The sequence below is a fragment of the Aotus nancymaae genome, unplaced genomic scaffold (assembly GCF_030222135.1).
Source record: "Aotus nancymaae isolate 86718 unplaced genomic scaffold, 86718_ANA_hifiasm-v0.15.2.pri h1tg000076l, whole genome shotgun sequence".
NCBI classification, from domain to species: Eukaryota; Metazoa; Chordata; class Mammalia; order Primates; family Aotidae; genus Aotus; species Aotus nancymaae.
Window position 1 is genome coordinate 6,416,137 of NW_026988491.1, and position 23,381 is coordinate 6,439,517.

Consider the following 23,381-nt stretch of genomic DNA (forward strand, 5'->3'; position numbering starts at 1 on the left):
CAATGACGTCTCTCCTGCAGGAGAAGTTCACAGCGTCCTCAGGGTCAACATGAACTCTGGCTCTGTCCACTGGGACAGATTTTCCAGGTACTGACCAACCATCCACCAAGGCTCCTCTGCCTCCAAAAGACAGACCCTGAATCCGTAGCAGCAACTTTCCCATATTATTTCATGTAGGGATGTGGGAAGGGGGACACAAACTCTCCCCTGTCCCTAGCTGGGCCCACCACCTGCCTGCTGCAAAGAGGACCTGGCTAGCTCCAGACAGTCACTCATCAGGTCCTACAAAGGTCTGTATCATTAATCGGTGTCCTCGGAAGACACTGGCAGAGTCCAGGGTGATGCATTCAGCCACAAGCACAAAGATTGCTTTTTCTAAAGAGCAGGATGAGGTGAATTTGGGAACAGAAAGCGGTTGTCATGAAGGCTGTGGGGGAGGCAGGGGAAGGGCTTCCACAGTCTGTGCCAAGGAGGCACCTCACCCTGTGCAGTAGGAGAGTTAAGGCCAAAAACAAAAGGGGCCAACAGAAAACAGCCCAGGTGATGGGGAGGAGCAGCAAGAAGGGATATTACCGGTCATCTTAAAACGACAAGACCAACTGAAGGTTCAGTCAGGAATGCAGGGTCTCTCATTTGTAGAATGTTTAAAAAGCTCCAAATGTGACTGAGATCATTCCAGCCTGCACTTTTTATTTGTAGGGAAGGAATGGGATGCTTTGAGGGCAGGACCGGGCTCTCACCCCCTCTTGTCTGTCTGCACCTCTGGAACATGTAGGAGCTGAATCATCCAAGTCCTACCTGGTCAGACTCCCACCCACCCCAAGGCAGGCCCTCACCTGGTTGGCCTCATGGGCGTTCCCCTCTAAAAGACCCTCACTCTCTGTTTGGAAAAGATCCCTTACCAGCCGTAACAAGGAAAGAGGCTCTAGAGGGAGCCCAGGGCCTCCCCAAAGCGGATTTTCTGTCCTGTTTTCAGCTGAAAATTGAAGTCCTTAGGGGCCTCGAAGATGAGCACGATGGTGGAGCCCAGGTTGAACTCGCCCAGGTGCTCGCCCTTGCGCATGGGGACGCCCTCTCTGTTGGTGTGCGTCACAAAGCTGAAGTCATTGTAGGAGCCTTTGCTGTGCCTCGGGCTGTTTGTGTGCAGGTCCTGCGGGTGATAGGCTGGGGGTCAGCGGGGCCCGGGCCATGAGGTGCAATGTTACCCCATGTTTGGAGTCCCTCTGTTGCTTGGCCCCACCACCACCCAACCCAACTCCAAAAGGGAGGTGAGGATGGCATCTCAAGGCCAGGTGGGCCTGGTCTAGCTAGATCTCACACACAGCTTTGACACCTGCTATGATCTGTCCAGAAAGGACAGGACCCAGTGGTCTCCATGCATGGTGCTGAGAAAGTGGCTCCTGTGGAAGCCAAGGCCATTGGTCACAAACTGACCCAAAAAGGCTGCCCCCGTGGGTGTGGTGGGCAGACCTGTGAGTGCTGACCACCTCACATGCTGTAACCAACACAAGCCACTCCGAGCTCAACACTCCCTTTTTGTTCCCTCCACGCTCTCATCTTTAACCATGGTTCCTAACAGAAGCCAGGTGCCAGGCAGGGAGGTAATTCCCTCATCTCTCCCAGCCACCTCCAGCCAGCAGTGCAAAGGAGGAGGAAGGCCTCAGCCACCGGCAGGTGGAACAACCCATTCTCAGGACAGCTGCTCAGCAGAGCCAGGCCTGACCAGAGATGTGGCCCCCCTTAGAATTCAGTCCCAACACATCTAGCTGCACAGCAGACAAGGCAGGTAGACCCAAGAGGTCCAGCCCTTGGGCTTTCGCAGGGCCTAGATTCTGCTTACCCGGTCAAAGTAAATACGAATGGAGCCCACGTTGGTGGCCCCAACAGCTGTCAGTGAGAAGAAGCCATGTTTCCAGTCCCCCGTCAGGACCACCCGCTCGTTATGGCAGAAGAGCTCTTTGATCCAGCGAGCCATGCCAGGGTTCACTGACATCAGGGAACCTGCAGAGGTAGGGAACGCTGCTACTCCCTGTCCAGAGCCTGTGTGTCCACTCCAGGGCAGCCAAGACCCAGAGGGACTCATGGCCTATTGCCCAATGTCATTCCAATTGCTGAGCAGGCTGGAGCCCATGGTCCCCTGCCCACAACCAGCCTGCATAAAGCAGTCAGCTCCTGGCCTTGATGACCCTGATAGGGAGCCCGGTCCCCTGACACCAAGAGGCCAAGAGCCTCTGTGTGAACCCACGGAGGCAGCTCCCCCCACCCCCACGCTGGCCCCGGGCTGACCTGGGAAGTGGCGCCGGTGGGACACAGTCCAGTCGGTGGGAGAGTGGAAACAGTGGTAGTCCCCAGGAGCCAGGTAAATGACACAGTGATAGAGCTCGTTCCCTTCTCGGGTGACCAGCTGGTCCTTAAAGGAGTCACACGAGGTGGCTGTGGAATGAGAGTAGACATGGGGGCCACCAACACAGTGAGCACCCAGCACAGAGTCTGAGCATGGTCTGCACGTGGACCTCAGGGAGGTCTCACACGTGCCAGCCTTGGATCCTTCCCCAGCATCCCCTCCCTCCCAATCCACACACAGCAGCAGGGCTGCCCGGCTCCGCCTGTGCAGTGACCCACCTGGTGGGAAGGGCAGGTCCTCTGTGCAGGTGCGTGGGCCCAGGAACGACTCCAGGGAGTAGGTGACCCCCTTTACCTGCTCTACCTCGCAGTTCTTCACCTGCCCAAAGTTGAGGATCCTTCCATCCGATGGGCTGATCTAGAAGGGCAGGAGAGGCTTGGTGTGAGGGACGGCAGGATCTCCTCCCCCGAGGAGACAGCCTCCACTTCCCCTTGTCATCCTACCCCTTCCAGATATGCTGGAGATGGGGCGGCTGTGCTGGGCAGGGGGTCCCCAGCTGTGGAGGCAGGAAAATATCCCATTTCTTGCAGGAGGAAAAGGTCAGGACTTACCACACTGTGCAGGCCACAGACAGGCCGGGCCTGTGGCTTCAGCTTGCGCCGGAAGAACTCGCTGAGGTTGCGGTAGTGATGCAGGTCCTCCACAGCCGCCTCTTTCATGTTCACCCCGAAGGTCCAGATGTACAGGCTGTAGACAGGCCTACGCAGCCAGTGTGGCAGCTCCACCTGGTTGAGGCGGCCCCAAGCCCGTGACAGCAAGCGCGTCGGCACTGACTTGTACAAAGCCACCTGCAGGCCACAGGGCATGGGGCTGAGGTGACCACACTTCCCCAGCTCCAAAGAGCTCAAGCACTGTCATTAGCCCACCTCCCACTTCAGGAGAGAATCTGCACCCCACAAAGGCCACCAGGGCCCAGGTGCCCCACGCTGCTTTTGTGATGTGGCTGTTTATCACTGGGAACCAGACTGCACCTGCCAACTCCTGCCACACAGTGGTGGGTTTACATACAACTCGAGTGGTTTTCATCATTTGATGCAGAAGTCAAATAGCAACTGCCCCAGGCCCAGAGCGAGAGATGGCCAGCAGTCTTACTTTTTAAAGTAGGGGTTGGAAATGGATTTGACCTTAACTACGATGTGTGACCCCAGCCACGGTGACCCCAGTATCACAGCGTGTGGTGAGGTGATGGGCATCTTGCCCGTCACTGCTCATATCCCAGGCCACTAGCGAAAGGAGGAGGCTCCCAGGTGCGTGAAACAAGTCTACAGCCCAAAGTATGTCCCTCTTGTCTTAACAGGAAGGGAGGACACTCTGAGCACCAACATCAGGGATTTTCAGATGTAGACCTGCATTGTCACTGTCACCTGGGCCTGAGCTGCAGACACAGGGTCTGCAGCCCCTGAAGGTCCAGCCAGCACTCTGAGGGCCTGGACGAAGCCAGTCAGAGAAGCCCAGCCCTGCTGAGCCCCACCTTGGCCCGACAGCTGGCCTTGTGTTCAGTGTTCTGCTGTGACTGAGTCAGGACATAAAGCCGTCTGCACCTGGGGTTCCTCCCAGGAGGCAAAGGGAAGTCATTCCCTCTGTTCTCTCTTCCTCCAGGGAAGCCTGGAGCAGCTGAAGACAGACGATGGCCTGGGGACAGGCAATGGGTCCCACTAGTTGGTCCCAGAGCCCTCTGGCAGGGCCATGTACCCAGGAAGTGGCAGCCTCTCAAACTTCAGGTGCTGCTGCCACTGTAGAAACTGCCTCTAATGGGCAGCTGCTGCTTCTCTAAACACAACCAAGACACCAACTCCCCAAGGTGTAAAAGTGATTTTATTCCACCTTTGAACACCTCTCCAAGGTAAGGAATTAGCAGCTCCCAGAGAGCTGCTCTTACCTGTCTCAGCTGATGCCCAGTCATGCAGAAGGGCTGTGTGAGCCCTGACCCTTCCCAGGCACAGGCTGGAGCCTGAGCTAATATCCAGGATGCCTCAATGCCCCCTGAACTCTGATGACACCCACCTGAATGTCAAAGGCCCCGGAACAAGGTTTCCTCCTTGGGGCCAACCAGCCTGGGAAGCCAAGGGCAAGAGCGAGCTCTCTAGGGACCAGGAGGGGCCAGGCCGGTTCCCTTGCACAATCCTGGGACAGGCTTCTGGGTTCTGTTTACCCTAAGGGACCCAAACAGGCTCCATCTTTCCTGAACCACCCCTCCGGCATCCCAGAATTTGGCTTCTGCTCAAAATCACCTCTAAGCTCTTTTTTGCCTGAACACAGAAAAGTCAAGAGACATAATTTTCTGAATCCCCAGACTGGGTTCCTTCCAGAACCAGAGCCCCAAATGGCAGACACGAGGCAGGCTACGGGAGTGGACAGGGCACGGCATGTCCTGGAAGTCACTCTTTCACAGCCCAGGTAGTGGCCTTCTCAAAAGCTGCCCTGCCCTTGCCCACCAATGAACCTTGCAACCCTGACCCACTGAAGATGTAGCTATGACCTATGTTTCTGACAACCCATCTCCTCCTTGGTCTCTCCAGCACCTCAACCTCAGGCCTGCCCAGGGGGAGGTCTGAGCCACAGGGGGCTGCGCACACTTACCCTGCTCACAGGCCTCCATCCCACCCGGCTGAGCGGTCTGAGGGCGCCGAAAGGCAGGAGGTAGTACAGGACGGTCAAGGGCCAGGAGCGCAGTTTCAGAGCGGGTCTGGACATGCAGCTCAGCTGCCCCAGCCTCCGCCTCAGGGCCAGCTGGGGGAAGTGCAACCTGCAGGGCACAGGTCCACACACAGCCAGGTCAGTGGCCAGCCTCTGGGCGGGACCCAGGAGGCTGCCACCTGCACCCGGGGCAGAACCCCTCCTGTCTACCCACCCTGAGCAAGCTGCCTCGCTGTGGGGTGATGGACCCCAGCAAGCACCGGCTATACCACCTTGTCCCAATCCCATTCTGAGTCGGGCTGGGCTGCCTCTGGATGGCAGACTCATTTCCCAGATTCTCCCACCCGCCAGCAAGCTGGAGAGGCTGGGAATGTGGGGGCAGCTGCAACAGAGGAGAGTCAGGCCCAGCTGTGGGGAACCTCAGCCACAGCAGCTCCCAGCGAGGCCTCCAGGGAGGGGAGAGTAGGGTGCAGGGCCTGCCTCGCATCTCTCAGCCTCCACGGCCCAGGAGAGTGGGCCCCAGGGGTCAGCTCTACTGCACGGGCACTGGCACTGGCACAGCAGTGCGTAGCGCTGAGCTATGACCCAGCCAGCTGGGTAACCATCTGCTGAGTCTTCCGCTACCGTCCTTTGCGGGATCTGGGATATTCTTTTCATGGTTCCAAGCCCCGTTTCCTCATCTGCTAAATTAAGGGACCAAGACCTGACAAGATCTCAAAGGAAGTATTTACACCCCCACACACCCCACCACACAGCTACGGCTCCATCCATTTGCATGGTCTTTCTATAACAGCCCAGGTTCTCCAAAACCCATCCACAGGTTTGTGAACAAAACCTCTCCACCACAAGCTCTCAAGCCACCTGCCTGCTCTGCTGGGGCCACACAGACACACACACATACACGACCCAAGCCCCTCCTTTCAGCAAAGGTAGACACACACACACAGACACACACACAATCCCCCTCCTTTCAGCAAAGGTGGACACATACACACACAAGCCCCCTCCTTTCTGCAAAAGTGGACACACACACACACACACACACACCCCAAGCCCTTTCTGCAAAGGTGGAGACACACACACATGAACCCCCCTTCTTTCTGCAAAAGTGGACACACACACACATAACCCAAGCTCCTCCTTTCTGCAAAGGTGGGAACACGCACACACACGCACGACCCCCCTCCTTTCTGCAAAAGTGGACATACACACACACCCCCCAAGCCCTTTCTGCAAAGGTGGAGACACACACGAACCCCCTCCTTTCTGCAAAAGTGGACACACACACGTACACACCCCAAGTCCCTCCTTTCTGCAAAGGTGGGGAGACACACACACACATACACACACATACACACACACACACGACCCAAGCTCCTCCTTTCTGCAAAGGTGGGCAGGCCTCTCCCCACCATCCCAGCATAAATGCAGGGCAGTCAGCAGGAGTTCAGCTTCACCACAGCCACACAGGCTGGACAGGCCTTTCCATTAGAACCCTGGCCTCCTGAGCCAAAACAAGGCCCACCCCACCCTGTCCATGCCTAGGCCTAGCAAATGCTCCTGAGACCCAGGGTAGCCTGCAGGACACCACACTGCCATACACTCAGAATGTCCCCGGGCCTGTTTCCTCATCTGCAAAGTGACTGCATTTGGCTAATCTGCTGCCATCTGGGACTGTGCTCTCAAGAGAAGCTGACTCCTCTCTCCCAGTTGCTGAGCAAACCAAGGAACAAAGCGGCATCTCAGCTGATAGCAGCAGCAGAGCAGACGGGAGAGGCAAGCCAGCGGCGAGGTCCTGCTCAGTTCGGAGGCGGCTGCATCGACAGCTCCCGGGCACCTGCTTTCTCTCCCATTCTACCCCAGTGTGTTTTTAAAAGGTCCAGGAAGGTGGCAGGGGCCAAGCAAAGACAAATCACTGCTCCCCTCTGGCTTCCCACCTGCCCTGCTCACTGCAGAAGAGCAGGGACCAATCCGAGAAGAGCTGCACCCCTCCTCCCAGCAGTAAGGGGGATGGGGAAACCTCTCTCTGGGGGTGGGGCGGGGGGCACAGAGGCAAGGGTCTGGGTTGGGAGGAGGGGGCCTGGGAACACCAGGGTAGGGAAGACCACAGGCATGAGGTCTGAGGCCCACTGGCTGCCTCCCACTGCTGGGCCCTCCTCCTGGTTGGAATCAAAGGTACCTGAAGCGGGCTCTCTGACTCAGGGCGCTCAGGCCCTCCAGGCCAGGCCCCTCCAGCCTCGGGGGCTGGCCACCAGTCCCCTTGCCGCCACCTCCACTTCGAGGCCGCTGGATGTGAACTCTGACCTTCCGGAGGTCATGGCGGGGAGCCGTGGGGTTAGGGCGCGGTGGGCAGCATCTCACCATTTCGCCGCACGGAGCTCTGGTCCTCGCCTCGCCTCTGACTGACACATCATGGGCCGGCGCAGGGAGGGCGGGGCGAGGCTCACTCGCTCACTCCCTTTGTTTTCCTCTTTCCTCCCCTTCCCTGGAGCCAGAGGATCTCCTGTGCTGTCACGGCTCCAGGGCCTCTGCCTCCATGAGGCGGGTTGGTGGCGCCGCTTCCTGGGATTGGTTCAGTCTCGGTGGCTCACAGGGTGCAGGTTAGAGGGTCAGGGCTATTGCAGACAGACAGGCACTGGTCACACACCTGCTCAGGTCACCTGCTCAGGGCTTGCAGCCCAGTGCAAAAGCCCCTGCACTCAAGCCCACTGTACCCAGGCCTGGCAACCTGCATTGTCCCTGCTGCCTGGGGCTGAGCCAGCCTGCACTGCTCATCCTCTTCCTCAGCTGGCCTGGGGAGCAGCAGTGGGGCAAGGCCCTCGGGCTGCCTGATCCAGTGAGCCATGACAAGGAAGGGACCAGCCACTGCTGCCAGGCACCTCTCGGCTCCAAACACACAAGGTGGGAACCTGAGCCCTGTGCTCCAGGCCCAGGCCCTGTGCCGGGTACACCGGTCTGTGGTTTGGCCCCTCCCTCACCAGGATCTGACCCATTTTCGATTCAGGTTACAAAGTAGCATCTGAGAGGGGAAGCCAGGAGAGGTGCCCTGGTGAGAACCTGGCCTCTTACCTGCTCCAGGTCTCTCCTCACCCCTCTGGCCTTGACCCCTCCACCAACACACACACAAAATACCTGGCTCCTCACTCCAGGCCTCCTCAGAAGCTGGGCCTGGGAACAGGCCAGGACTGCAGCCCAAACTACTTCCATCCCTCTTTTTCTATCTTTGCTTCAGAAAACACTTAGGCCGGGTCCTGCCTGGCTATCTGGGAGGACATGCCCAGTCCCTACAAAGCCTCTCCACATTAGCCTGCACAGATAGTGGAAGGACACGCCCGGCCCCTACAAAGCCTCTCCACATTGGCCTACACAGATACTGGCTGCTATCTCAGCCCAGGCAATCCAGGCCCTCTAGGATACGGGCTGACAGGGGCCTGTCCCTCCCAGCCTTCAACCCCAACCACTACTGCTCAAGAAGAGGGCAGGCACCTGTCACCATCCTTAGATGATGAAATGTGGCTCCAAGGGCTGCTGCCTAAAGCAAAGAATGGGCCAGACACAACCAGCACACTGTAAGCCTAACTCAGACAGACGTGGCTGTGGCCGCGCACAGTCAAACGTCTGACGCCCTGGCAAACCCTCCTCAGCCACAGAAGTGAAGGTTCCAACTGTGCACCTGCCTGCAAGTCACCTAATCCCTGGGTATGGGATTCAGTGGCCTCTCAGAACAGGACAGTAAGGTGACTAAGATCTGGACACAAGCGTGGATTTCTCCCCCGATCCAGGCAGTGTTGGGCTGGTTCAGGCCCCTCTCCTAAATGACTGGTGGGGACAGCTCACTGCAGGTGGGCCAGGCAGGAGGGCACCCACCCACCAGGCCTCACCCAGCAAACAGATACACACCAGCATACTCCCCCGGGAAGATGCCGGCACCAAGAGATTGGCACCAGCACAAGAGGCCCATCCTGTCACCAGGCCCAGGCCCACGGCTCCACAGACACCCCTGCTTCAGCCTTCCAGGGCCATGTCACTCCAATCACTCCACACATGTATGGAGCACACGCCCCACCCTCCCTGATCCACCAGGCTCCATGCTGGCCTCCTGCCAGCTGCCAGGGAAACAGAGCGGTGACAGCAGTCAAGGGTGAGCCTGGTGCCTAGTTCCAAAGGGGAGGCTCTTTCGCTGGTTGACAGAGTGCAGACTTGGAGCTGAGCTCACAGCCAGGATCCACAGGGAGGCAAGCGTGGCCTTGAAGGGAGACGGAGAGGAGGGGCCTTGAGGACCCCAGCCTTCTGACAGTTTTCCTCACTTACCTACCCTGTGGGACAGTGACCACCACAGCCCTGAATGTGTCAGAAAGACATGAACCCACATAAACCCAGCTCAGCCAAAAACCTTGAGTTATCAAAGCAGGCTCCCCTGTGAACCTTGACGTTTCATTCTCCCATGGTGCTATGAGGGGCGGGGTCTGGCCTCCAGTCTCAGAGAGGGCACTACTAAAGAATTAAAGCACACGAGGCCAGGGGGCACGTCAGATGCCCATGAGGGAAAGGTGGGCCCTGGCTCAGAAGCTAGAGGAGGACCGGCCCAAGGAGCTGCTGCCCTGGCCCTGGAGAGACTCCAAGAACCATCCTGAGAGGCCAGGCTGGGGCACCCCACCTGCAGGTACGCCCAGTGAGAGGCAGGGGGTCCTTGCCCATTCAGATCCTTGCTTTATCACTACTCTACCTCTTCCAAAACAGGCACTGAGACCATGGTGTCAGTGCCTCCAAATCACCACCTGATGGCCCCAAAAAATCATCATGGAGTAGAATGAAGCCAGCTTTGCCCCAGAACACAGGCTGGGCACCGTCTGACCCACTAAGAGCTGCAGGATGGAGGGAAGGGGCCCCTAGAGGTCGCTGCCTTCTCACTTCCCAAGGGTAAAGCCACTTCGTTGGCAGCAGTGTTTCTGGCCTCCTCATTTCAGAGCCCAGCTTGCCCTCTGCCTGTGACAACCCTGGGACCCCAAGCCAGAGATTTTATCCTCTCTGGCTGTCTGAGGGTGACATGGAGTGGGAGCCTCAGGCCCTAGATGAGGAACTTGCAAGAAGGGTACCCAGAATCAAGGAAGCGCTGACACTTTCCCTCCCATGCCTCAAAGACACTCTGTGGAGATGAGTTTAGGGTTGTGACCAGTAGGACTTTAATGTCATTACATGGCCCGAGGGCCAGTCACCTGCAACAGGAGAAGTCAGAGGGCTTTGTGGCTGGTGACAACCTGGTCACTGCAATCCTGGCTGCCTTCCTCCACCTCCACCCTGAGAGCAGGGAAGGGCCTTGGCAAGTCACAGGTACTCTCTAAGTCTTGGTTTGTACATCTGGAAAATGGGAAAGGAAATTCCTCCTGCTCACCCCCTTGTGGCTCAGAGCACAGCTGCAACCATGGCCCGGAACAATTGCTCAGAAACCCCACTTTCTCTTTTTCTTTTTTTTTTTAAAGATGGGGTTTCACCATGTTGGTCAGGCTGGTCTTGAACTCCCGACCTCAGGTGATCCACCCACCTTGGCCTCCAAAGTGCTTGGATTACAGGAGTAAGCCACCGCACCCGGCTAGAAACCCCACTTTCACCCAGGAGCGTGATGCTGCCTCACCTCACCCTGCAGACCTAGCTTCAACACCTCACCTCTCTTTCCAAAAAGTCAACCCCACACTCTGGTGGGGGCAGGGGTTTCCACCACAGGGAAGATGGAAATAAAAGGGGCTCAGGTGGCAGTTCTAAAACAGGAACCCAAACCTTGGGGGCAGTGACTGGCCTTGCGAGTAGGAAGCAATGGCTGATAGGACCATACGGGGGACTGGGGAGCACCTTTGCCAGGACATGCTGTTCTGGGGATCCATACCAGAGCAGGAAGGCAGTGTCCCCCCCCATTCCTCACCAACCGGGGTGAAGACCACAGTACCCTCCCTCAGTGGAATGGAACATTCCAACTGAAGCCGATGAATGGACCCAGGCCAAGCAGCAGTTACTACAGGTGTGGGTTGGGGTGTGCAAGCATGTGTGCATGCGAGGGTGTGTTCGTATAGGTGTGCATGTATAGGTGTGAAGGCATGTGCATGTAAGGGTGTGAGAATGTGCGTACAGGGGTGTGTAGGTGAGAGGGTGTGTGTAGGTGCAAGGTTGTGTGTGGGGTGTTGGGGGTGCGTGTGGGTGTAGGGGTGTAAGTGCAAAGGTGTGTTATGCATATAGGTGGTGTGTGTGTAGGTGTGAGGGTTTGCACGTAGGTGGTATGTGTATAGGTACGGGTGTGTGTAGGCACAGGGGTGTGTAGCTTCGGGGTGTGTGTAGGTGAGGGGCCGTGCACTCCCCCCGGGGGGCGACGGGCTTTCTCCCCAGCTCAGTTGAGGCCTGGCCACCCGGCAGCAGCTTTCGTCCAGTGGGGCGACAATCCTGCCTTCCCTGCGTTCCAGGGCTAGAAGCAGGCAAACTTCCGTAGGGGCCCCGGGAAAATGGTCCTCCCTGGGCGACACGGACCAGGGAGCAAAGAGAAGGGCCCAGAGGCGCCTTTCAGACACAGTCAATGGCAGGCAGCCCTGGGAAGAGGGCAGGAAGGAATCGCAGGGATCCGTCCCAGCTGCCCAGACACGGAACCTCCACTCAGACAACTCTGGGTGCTGTGGGGGAACCAGCTCTGGGCAGAGACAGCAAGCCTGCCACCTGCTCCCTGGCCCTCAGGCGCTGACCCGCCCGACCCGGCGCTACCCTCTTCCCAGGTGCCCTGACCCCAGGCTCGGCAGCACGGAGGAGACTGGAGCTCTCAGGGCCGGAGGCGCCCCAGCCCGGGCCCCCGCTCAACGCCAGCCGGCCCCCCGTCACTTCCCGCAACTGCCTCACTTCCCGTAAGCCCCTCACTTCCCGCACCCGCGCCAGGCAGGAGATGGACGTGGAGGAAGTGATCTCACGCAGCCCGGGCCGTGCCCACGTGGGGAGGGAAAAGCCCACGACTAGCTCAAGCCTGTCCAAAGGGCTCCTCAGGCCGGGGCCGCATCGTCGCAGCTAGGAGGACCAACCGACGACCGAACGCGCTAGAAGGGCACCCCCACCCGGGACTGGCCCTCTGAGCGGGTGGGGCGGGGCGGGGCGCCTCCCTGAGAAGTCACCTGTGGCTCCTGGTCAGGTCGGGGCACTGGCTCCACTCACTCACCCTCAGGTGGCTCCAGCTTCCGGGCTCCAACTCCCCAGAGGCGCTCACTGAGCCGGGAAGCCTTGGGGCGAGTGGGCGGGGCCCAGGCTCCAGCGACTCAGACTACCAGGGGCGGGGCAGGAGGCCGACCCCAGCCACCCTTAAAGCCGCAGCTCCCTCTGAGCCCCAGTCCTGCAGCTACGTCAGCCCAACGTCAGGGCCCCTTTAAGAGGAGGGGCCAAGGCCGGGGAGAAGGGGCAGGGCAGCGGGCAACAGCTCAGCCTGGTCACGGTCCCGGTAGGACCCCGCTCGGGCAGCAAGGTGGCCTGGCTGCTCCCAAGGGATGCCTCCTGTCTGTCCTCGGTCTCTGTCCGCTGGTCTGTGAGCCTCCTGTCCCCACCCCGTGGCTGGCCTCCCAGAGCAGCTGCCTTCCCTCACCCCCCACTCAACACTAGGCGGACGCAGGACCCCAAGTGCTGCTGACTTCACTGAGGACCATCTTCTTCACTGGACTGAACAGAAAGCTACCCCGCTAGCCCTGGAAGCTCCGGAGAAGGCAAAATCCTTGATCTTTCCCACACCCCATCCTGAAACTACAAGGCTGCTCTCACCCCCACCTTCTTGCCTTCCAGGCACGCACACCCCTGACATACAGACTGCCCTGACTCCAAAACTGATGTAGACCAGTGAACATGGACACCCATGAACCAGGTCCAACCGCCCCAGCCTAAAGCACACAGGCCTCCCTGCTTCACTACTACGATGCAAATCCCATGGGATGATGCGTGCTATGTCTTCCCACCCCACTAGAGGACCCTAGTCTGCGGGTCAGCAGCCCACGTCACACCCACACAGTGCCAGGCACCCAACAAGCATTCAGCCTACATGGGATAAGACCAATCAGCTTAACTCTTTTAGGGGAGGGGAAAAGCCTGAGGGGGATCACCATTCAACCAAAGAAAGGGTGTGGCATTAAGTAGCCTCATTCACATCTGCGTGAGCAACTGAGCACCCGCATCCCCTATTCCATGGCAAGATAGCCTTGAAGTCTCAATCTCCTCATTCTGAGCCACTGAACGGGATACAATTCCAGCTCCTTCTCACCACTGAGATCTTTGTTTCTAAAACAACTAAGGTTTGAGGCCAGGCATGATGGCTCTTGCCTGTAATCCTAGCACTTTGGGAGGCCAAGGTGGGAGGATCACGTCTCAGCTCAGGAGTTTGAGACCAGCCTGGACAACATAGTGAGACCTCGTTTTTCTTTTTTTTAAAACCAAAAATAAAATAAGGTTTGGAACACAAGGAAAGGGCCTGTAGGGCTTGTGGAGAAACTGGGCGGTGGACCAAGCCTGGAATAGGACCTAAAGGCATGCAGTCACAGCCCCACAAACCTATCATCTTTACCTGGATCAGCCCAAGCAAGTGCTGTATAACAAGCCACAGCCCTGAGATGCAGGGGAAGAAGACAGAGTCCTCCTTCATGGACTTCCATGATCTTTCACACCTACAGTGCACCCATGGGAACAGAGAGGCAGGGGTGAACAAGGCATAGTGCCAACCCTAAGGGCCTCAGAATTTGGTACAGGGGTGGCAGATACCTTACACACAGCTGCTCCTAATATTCTCCTGTCCAGACAGCACTACAGGAGATCTTCAAATAGTGTCAACACAACATTGATGAGAAAAATAATCTATTCCAGCCAGGGCTACTGTCTGTGTGGAGTGTGCACGTTCTCCCCATGTCTGCATGGGTGTTCTCTGAGCACTCTACTTTCCTTCACATCCCAAAACTGTGCACATCAGGCTCACTGGTGTGTGTAAATGGTCCCAGTCTGAGTGGGTGTGGGTGTGCCCTGCCATGGGAAGGCGTCCTGTCCAGGGCTGGTTTCCACCTTGTGCTGGGCCCTGAGCTGCTGGGATAGGATCTAGCCACCTGCAACCCTGAACTGCAGTAATTAGGTAAATAATGATCTAACTTGTTTTTTTTAATCTTTCATAAATGCATGTATAGCTCACATTTCAATGGTTAATATTAGAAATGTTTGGGGTCCTGAAAAGTTCAGTGATGTTTTTGTGGTCAGAAACATCCATAGGAACTTAACTCCTGCTTATGTCAATTAGCCTATGGTAAAACTGGTTTCATTCTACAATGCTTTGCTTAAGGGTGAAGATCCCAAAAACCTATTATCAAGATTGAGAGCTTACTATAACTGATCTCAGCATTCTCAGAGCCTCAAAGAAACTTCAGACCCCTTGTTACCTCAGCTCCAAGGAGACCATATGATATGGGATAAAAAGCAGTTAAAACACAAAAAGATGTTGATGCAGAATCCTAGCACCACCAACTTCCGGAACAGGAAAGACCCTGGAAGGCCACTGTGACTTCCTCAAAGCTTCTAGTACTTACCAGGCCACATGTCCCAGGCACAGAACAAAACCAAGCCCCAGTTCGACCAGGGAAGAAAGGTCTGTGAGGGAAAGCTGGGTTGTGTACATATTCTACCTCCCATGTGCTGAGAGATCTCTGGGACTCCCACACTCTTCCCTGTGGAATGGCCAGCTCTGCTGCACTGCATATACCAGCATTGCTTTTTAACCATTCTAAGCCTCTAAGATGGATCGGTGTTTAAAAACCTATAAACCAGGCCAGGTGTGGTGGCTCACGCCTGTAATCCCATCACTTTGGGAGGCTGAGGTGGGTGGATTGCCTGGGGTCAGGAGATCAAGACCAGCCTGGCCAACATGGTGAAACCCCATCTCTACTAAAAATACAAAAATTAGCCGGGTGTGGTGGTGGGCACCTGTAGTCCCAGCTACTTGGGAGGCTGAGGCAGGAGAATCTATTGAACTTGGTAGGCGGAGGCTGCAGTGAGCCAAGATCACACCATTGCCCTCCAGCCTGGGCAACAAGAGTGAAACTCTGTCTCAAAAAAAAAACAAAAACATAAACCAGTCCACAAGTCAGCCAAAATTAGTACTTCCCCAACCAGACTTCCACCACATATATTTTCAGTGGGGAAATGCCTCTGGATTTCAAACAACCATTTACAAGTGAATTTCCTTAGGAAAAAAAAAATTATCTGGAAATGTACTTTCCTACCTTGTATTTATTTCCTTCAAGCCATGCAGTCCTTTATTTCCACTCCTCCCACTCTGTTAGGACTCCCTCGGGTGGGAGTGCCACCTAGTGCCACTGTAAGGCTCTGCAGGCTCCCAGGCCACCTGCAGAGGGAGGCCTCCCTGCCTCAGTCAACCCACCTGTATTCTCTGCCAGGTCCCAGCTATGTGAATTTCATGCACTACTTCTAGAGGGATGCCCTATGCCAGGGAACAGAAGGTAGCTGCAGAACAGGGGTGGCAGGTGTCCTCAGCTAATTATCATTTCCTGGCTCTTGGCTAATTCTCATTCCCTGAGTGCTAATTCTCATTCCCAGAGCCCCCTCAAGGAAGATGGCTAGTGTCTTAATGGCTAGTACAAGAAACCACAGGCAGGCATCAGCCTCCCAGACGTCTGGGCAGAGAGGCCCAGCAAGCACAAAGTGCCTTCAGGCTATTTCTCCACACACCAAATTCTCCTATCACTGCCCAACTCCCTGCTAGTGTTTGAGAATGGTTTTTAGCAGTCCCACTGCGAGATGTCTTGAATACTCCTAGTCCATTCAGAGCCCCACCAGCAGCTCCCCCAAGGACGCTGCCCAGGCACTGAGGAAGGGTAGACTGAGGTGGAATAAAGAAAAAGTGCGGCCGGGCGCGGTGGCTCACGCCTGTAATCCCAGCACTTTGGAAGGCGAAGGGGGGCGGATCACCTGAGGTCAGGAGATCAAGACCATCCTGGCTAACACAGTGAAATCCCGTCTCTACTAAAAATACAAAAATCAGCTGGGTGTGGTGGTGTGAACGCGTAGTCCCAGCTACTTGGGAGGCTGAGGCAGGAGAATTGCCTGAACCCAGGAGGTGGAGGTTGCAGTGAGCCAAGATCACGCCACTGTACTCCAGCCTGGATGACAGTGTGAGACTCTGTCTCAAAGAAAAAAAGTACCTAAGTTTTTCTTTTCCCTTTGTTTTTTTTTTGTTTTATTTTGTTTGTTTTTTTTGAGAAGGAGTTTCGCTCTTTCACCCAGGCTGGAGTGCAGTGGCACGATCTCGGCTCACTGCAACCTCTGCCTCCTGATTTCAAGCGCTTCTCCTGCCTTAGCCTCCTGAGTTGGGGTTACAGGTGCCCACCACCACACCCGGCTAATTTTTGTATTTTTAGTAGAGATAGGTCTCACCACTTTGGCCAGGCGGTCTCAAACTTCTGACCTCGTGATCTGCCCACCATAGCCACCCAAAGTGCTGGGATTAGAGGCGTGAGCCACCGCGGATGGCCTTTTCTTTTTTTAAAAAAAGATCACATATTAGGTCAGGTGCTGTGGCTCACGCCTGTAATCTCAACACTTTGGGAGGCCAAGGTGGGCATATCACTTGAGCCCAGGAGTTTGAGACCTGCATGGGCAACATGGCGAAACTCTAAAAAAAAAAAAATACATATGTATGTTTATATATACATATTTTAATATACATATAAAATCCCGTTTTAATATATATATTAAAATATTATATATTTAATCTATATATAAAACTCCCAAGTAGCTGGGATTACTGGCATGCACCAGGCATGGTAGCGCACGCCAGTAATCCCAACTACTTAGGAGGCTGAGGCTAAGGTGGGAGGATCGCTTGAGCCTGGGAGGTCAAGGCTGCAGTGAGCCATGATCACTCCACTGCACTCCAGCCTGCGCAACAGAGCAAGACCCTGTCTCAAAAAAGAAGAAGTTTTTTTTTTTTTTAAAGCAATTACAGACCAGGCATGGTGGCTCACGCCTGTAATTCCAGCACTTTGGGAGGCCAAGGCAGGCCTCGTGATCTCTTGATCACGAGATCAAGAGATCGAGACTATCCTGGCCAACATAATGAAACCCCGTCTCTACTAAAATACAAAAATTAGCTGGCCATGGTGGTGCATGCCTGTAGTCCCAGCTACTGGGGAGGCTGAGGCAGAATTGCTTGAACCCGGCAGGTGGAGGATGCAGTGAGCCGAGATCGCGCTACTGCAATCCAGCTGGCGCCTGGCAACGGAGACTCTGCCTCAAAAAAAAAAGAGATTACAAATTTACCATTAGACATCTCTCATTAGCTCTAAATTGACAAGGTCATCTCACCCTGGTCTTACACCACTCTGAACCGGATCCTCCTCTGTACTTCCTCCTGTACCAGCTCGCGGGGGCCACAGGGCTGTTCCGTTCAGACCTGAAAGCCCTGCTCAGGTACTCACGCTGAGACATGCATGTCACTTTACTCCAGTGACTGAAGACCTGAGAACTCCTTCATCCTCTATTTTACAGAGAAGAAACAGTGAAAGATACAGAAAAGCATCTCTGCTTTTGTGAAAGCACAACTCTCTTCTCCATGCTGACTCGGTCAGGGAAAAAGGTCAACCTTTGGATCCACTCTTCTGAAGAAGAAAGTGTCCCTGTGCCCTCACCTGGCACTTGCCAACTTGAATCAGTGAAGAGGAAAGCTCTTGACTCCCTAATGTCATGTTCTAATATTACAAGCTCTGACTGAAATTTCTGACTCAAAATGTTTGTAACCTAAACATTTAGACTGAATGGCAAGGAAGGAGGATCCACGCCTCCAGAAATAAGGCTCGGACCCAGAGGTTGCCCTGCCTTTGGCACAGGAGCCGCAAGCTGAGCAAGTGCCTCCCCTTGGTCCAGGCCTTCTTGACCTCCAAACCGTTGGGCCAGGAGAGCCTGGGCCTGCTCCGTGGCCACCTAGGCAGATGTGCTTTGGTTCTGCCCGCCCTTCCCTGTGGGCCTGCTGCCAGGTGGCGGTGGTCCCAGGATGAAACCAGCCCTCCCCTAAGACCTGGATCCACAGGGCATAGACAACACAAAGGAACTCAGGACGCCGTGACTAGATGCAGCTCAGGCCCAAATAGGTGGGGCAGGTCCGGTCACGATAGCAGCCCCACTTCCCTTCTGGAGACTCTGGACAGCCATCCCTTGCTGTCATGACCCTACCCCATGGGAAACTCACCTCCACTTAACCTAACAGTAAGTAGAATTTCCACCGAATGCCCCTGGGTCTGTGGAGGGGCGGGGAAGGGGGGATGAAGGGCGATGAAACGGGGAAGCGGGGAGAACAGGGAAGAGAGAGGAACAGCTTGTTGGCCAAGAACAGAGGAGAGGAAATGACAAAGCTGCCCCAGGAGAGGCAAAACAGGCAGTGAGGACACCCACAGGTCCCTCCCTCCCGCTTTGAGATCTGCCCCCATCCTTCTCTAGCCTCCACCAAAAAAACAGTTCCACCTCAACTATCAGCTAATGGTTTTATACATATATGTATGTATGTATGGAGACGCATGGTTTTGCTATGTTGCCCAGGCTGGTCTCAAACTCCTGGGCTCAAGTGATTACCCTGCCTCAGTCTTTCAGGTAGCTGGGACCACAGGCACACACCACCACCCCTGGCTAATTTTTCTTTTCTTTTCTTTTTTTGAGATAAAGTTTTGTTCTTGTTGCCCAGGCTGGAGTGCACTGGCACAATCTCGGCTCACTGCAACCTCTGCCTCCCAGGTTCAAGCAATTCTCCTGCCTCAGCCTCCCAGGTAGTTGGGATTACAGGCACCTGCCACCATGCCTGGCTAATTTTTTTGCATTTTTAGTAGAGACAGGGTTTTACCATGTTGGCCAGACTGGTCTTGAACTCCTGACCTCAGGTGATCCGCCTGCCTTGGCCTCTCAAAGTGCTGGGATTACAGGCATGAGCCACCACACTGGGTCAAATTTTTTAATGTATTTTTTGTAGAGACTGAGTCTTGCCTCATCAGGCTGGTCTTGAACTCCTGGGCTCAAGCAACCTTCCCACCTTGGCCTCCCAAAATGTTGGGATCAGAGGCGTGCGCCACCATGCCTAGCTGAAGATGTACATTTCCAGTTAGATGTTTTGTAACCAAAAATTTGAGATATCATCTAAAACAATATTTCTCAATCTCAGGAAATGAGGCAACAAGCAATATGCCATCGTTGCTAAATGAATGTTTATGACTTTTGGGGACAAACAGGCAGCGTACCTGAAATCACAACTGCCACACAAAAGCAGGACAGATGGCCACTGCAGCAGCATCAACTATGGATCCATAACTATGGATCTCTCTATACCTGCTGGCCAACCACCCTCTGTCTGTGCTCACTCATGGCAACTCTTGGCACAGGTCCCTATGTCAACAGACAAAGCCACAAGCCAGGCCTGTGGAGCCCAAGTGAACATTCTGGCCATGAACCAGGAGTGCTCCCAGGACATCATGAGTTCCTGAAAAGAAATTCAGGGAAGCAGCTCTTCTACTTCTCAGCAGTCTCTGACGTCCTGCTTTCAAGAGGGCCCTCACGCCCTGCACAAAATTACCTCTGCCTACTGGTGGGCCATAGGTTGAGTCAAGGACTCAACGGAATAGCACTCTGGAAGCCAAAAAGCATTATTCAAGCGTGCACACTCCTCGCCACAGGGTTAAACGGAACTAAAAGGAACACTCTGGTCTTCAGCCTGAGCGACTCAGCAAGCAGCTTTCCAGAGCATGATTTCAAGCTGCTATTTTTTTTTTTTTTTGAGACAGGGTCTTGCTCTGTCACTCAGGCTGGAGTGCAGTGGTGTGATTTTGGCTCACTGCAACCCGTACCTCTTGGCTCAAGCAATCCTCCCACCTCAGCCTCCCAAGTAGCTGGAACCACAGGCCCACACCACCACACCCAGCTAATTTTTGTATTTTTAGTTGACACGAGCTTTCGCCACGTTGCCCAGGCTGGTTTCAAACTCCTGAGCTCAAGTAATCCGCCTGCCTCAGCCTCCCAAAGTGCTGAGACTACAGCCATGAGCCACTACTCCAGGCCTCTACCCTTTCTAGCAACATCATTCTGTGAAATAAAAACTTAACATAAAAACATCCTTTTTGTTTTGTTTTGTTTTGAGACAGAGTCTGCTCCGTCACCCAAGCTGTAGTGCAATGGCATGTCTTGGCTCACTGCAACCTCCACCTCCTGACTTGAAGCAATTCTCCCAGCCTCAGCCTCCCAAGTAGCTGGGATTACAGGTACCTGCCACCTTGCCCAGCTAATTTTTTTTATTTTTTAGTAGAGACGGGGTTTCACCATGTTGGCTAGGCTGGTCTTGAACTCCTGACCGCAGGTGATCCACCTGCCTCAGCCTCCTAAAGTGATGGGATTACCAGAGTGAGCCACCGTGCCTGGCCTTTTTTCTTTTTTGAGACGGAGTTTCACTCTTGTTTCCAGGCTAGAGTGCAATGGTGCAATCTCAGCTCACTGCAACCTCCACATCCTCGGTTCAGGTGATTCTCCTGCGTCAGCCTCCAGAGTAGCTGGGATTACAGGCATGCACCACCATGCCCAGCTAATTTTTTGTATTTAGTAGAAATGGGGTTTCACCATGTTGGTCAGGCTGGTCTTGAACTCCTGACCTCAGGTGATCCACCGACCTTGACCTTCAGATTCTCCTGCCCCAGCCTCTCAAGTAGCTGGGATTACAAAGTGCTTAAATTACAGGCATGAGGGCTGGGCGCGGTGGCTCATGCTTGTAATCCCAGCACTTTGGGAGGCCGAGGCGGGTGGATCATGAGGTCAAGAGATTGAGACCATCCTGGTCAACATGGTGAAACCCCGTCTCTACTAAAAATACAAAAAATTAGCTGGGCATGGTGGCGCGTGCCTGTAATCCCAGCTACTCAGGAGGCTGAGGCAGGAGAATTGCCTGAATCCAGGAGGTGGAGGTTGCGGTGAGCCGAGATCAAGCCATTGCACTCCAGCCTGGGCAACAAGAGCGAAACTCCGTTTAAAAAAAAAAAAAAAAAAAATTACAGGCATGAGCCACCGTTTCTGGCCATAAATGAGCCAATATAAACAGAGAATAAACAAGTGAAAAGGTAGAGTTTGTGCTGAAAGAAAAGTGATTTAAAAATTGTATTAAGGGGCCGGGCGCGGTGGCTCACGCCTATAATCCCAGCACTTTGGGAGGCTGAGGTGAGCAGACCACGAGGTTAGGAGATCAAGACCATCCTGGCCAACATGGTGAAACCCCATCTCTACTAAAAATTCAAAAATTAGCCAGGCGTGGTGGCGTGCACCTGCAGTCCCAGCTACCCAGGAGGCTGAGGCAGGAGAATCGCTGGAACCAGGGAGACGTTGGCTATTCCTCAGTGGTGGCAGGTGCCCAGCTCCTGAAGTCTCTGCTTGCATGGCACTGAGGAGGCCTTCCTTTCCTGTCTCAGCCTAGCTCCCCCCGAGCCCTGGGGCACCCTGTACCCTTTACCTGTTTCAGTTTTCTTCACAATATTTCAACCATTTAACATGCCTATGAGTCCATCTGCTGCTTCTCTGTCTCCCCCACTAACAAGGGAAGCCCTGATTCTGTTCACTGGTAGATCCCCAGCATCTCAACAGGGCCGAGCATACAGAAGGAAGTCAAAGATCTGGCCAATGAATAAGGGAATTCAAGAAGAAAGAAATCATGTTCACTTGTGATTTGTTTTGCAGATATCCAGTGTGGTTCGTGTACACAACAGTGCAAACTACAAATAGGCCCCCTTATCAGCAGGAGGGGGGATACATTCCAAGACCCCCTGGTGGATGCCCAAAGTCACCGACAATAAGGAACCCAACTGCCATCAATCAGAACACATTTCTGTTCATGTCTTCCACCCACAAATTTAATGCCTTTTCCACCATTTTTTTTCCCTTTTTTTTGAAATAGGGTCTCACTCTGTCATCCAGGCTGGAGTGCAGTGGCACAATCATAGCTCACTGCTGCCTCGAACTTCTGGTCTCAGGCAATCCTCCTACCTTAGCCTCCTGAGAAGCTGAGACCACAAGTGTGTGCCACCATGCCTGCCTTACTTTTTTTTCATGTGATCCTCCCACCTCAGCCTCTCAAAGTGCTAGGATTACGGGTGTGAGCCACCACACCCAGCCGCCTTTTCCACCTTAACTAAGCATTTAGCAAGCGGTGGATGTAACTTTTACAATCTTAGGGGCAACAGCAAAACAAGCAAAAAAAGTTTTTTCTTCTTCACAATGGATAAAAGATTCATTCTTACCATAGATCTTATCAAAATCAGCCATGTGATTTTTTTTTTCTTTCCTTTTGAAGTCAAGAACTTTCACCTTTTCACTTAAAGAAAGCATTTTACTGCTTTCTCTTCGGCAATCCAAATTGCCAGAATCACTATTGTTGCACTTTGGGGCCATTATTAAGCCAAATAAGTGTGACTGGAACGCAAGCACTGCAGTACCACGACAGCTGACCTGATAACTGAGACGGCTACTAAGTGACTCACAGGCAGGCAGCATGGACACTGAGGTCACAATGGACAAAGGGATGATTCATATCCTAGGTGGGACAGAGTGATAGTTCATCATGCTATTCAGAACAGGGAGACATTTAAAAGTTAGGAATTGTAGAGGCCGGGCGCGGTGGCTCAAGCCTGTAATCCCAGCACTTTGGGAGGCCAAGGTGGGTGGATCGCCTGAGGTCAAGAGTTCAAGACCAGCCTGGCCAACATGGTGAAACCCCATCTCTACCAAAAAAAAAAAAAAAAAAAATTAGCCAGGCATGGTGGCGCAAGCCTGTAATCCCAGGTACTCGGGAGGCTGAGGCTGGAGAATCGCTTGAACCCAGGAGTCGGAAGTTACAGTGAGCTGAGATCATGCCACTACCCTCCAGCCTGGGTGACAGGGAGACTCCGTCTCAAAATAAATAAATAAATAAAACAACTTAGAAATTGTTTATTTCTGGAATTTTACATTTAATATTTTGAGACTGCAGGAACATGAAATCTTGGATAAGGGGGAAATACTATAATTGTTTTAGAAGCCAAACGCATGCCACAAACCATAACAGCGTCCATACCCTTTCAGGCAGCAATCCTACACCTAGGCATTCACCCTGAGGAAAAGGCCTTACGTGCAAAGGTATGCTCTGCGACATCATTCATGGTGGCAAAGACCACCAGTATACCAGAATCAACTGAGGTGGTAAAGCCTCAGTGGCAAGCAGAGACTTCAGGAGCTGAGTGCCTGTCACCACTGAGGAAGAGCCAAGAGTGTGGCTCCATGGTGGCTCACACCT

The 23,381-nt window shown here is 54.2% G+C and overlaps 1 protein-coding gene across 6 annotated transcripts in view; it reads right to left on the reverse strand.

Annotated features, from left to right (window-relative positions):
- Positions 1 to 63: 63 nt before the first annotated feature.
- PISD (phosphatidylserine decarboxylase) overlaps positions 64 to 23,381 on the reverse strand; it is a 39,571-nt gene continuing 16,253 nt past the window's right edge. The window contains exons 1-8 of one of the 6 annotated variants that reach the window (XM_012471325.2): positions 12,181 to 12,260; positions 7,221 to 7,656; positions 4,985 to 5,150; positions 2,956 to 3,192; positions 2,623 to 2,761; positions 2,287 to 2,433; positions 1,841 to 2,001; positions 64 to 1,150 (exon numbers count right to left, since the gene is read on the reverse strand). In XM_012471325.2, coding sequence (XP_012326748.2) covers positions 926 to 1,150; positions 1,841 to 2,001; positions 2,287 to 2,433; positions 2,623 to 2,761; positions 2,956 to 3,192; positions 4,985 to 5,150; positions 7,221 to 7,405 — 1,260 coding nt within the window. In that variant the 5' untranslated portion in view covers positions 7,406 to 7,656; positions 12,181 to 12,260 and the 3' untranslated portion in view covers positions 64 to 925. Of the gene's footprint in view, positions 1,151 to 1,840; positions 2,002 to 2,286; positions 2,434 to 2,622; positions 2,762 to 2,955; positions 3,193 to 4,984; positions 5,151 to 7,220; positions 7,657 to 8,173; positions 11,678 to 12,180; positions 12,261 to 23,381 lie in introns of those variants that run through there. The other 5 variants (XM_012471326.3, XM_012471324.2, XM_012471328.2 and 2 more) reach the window with 5 other exon arrangements.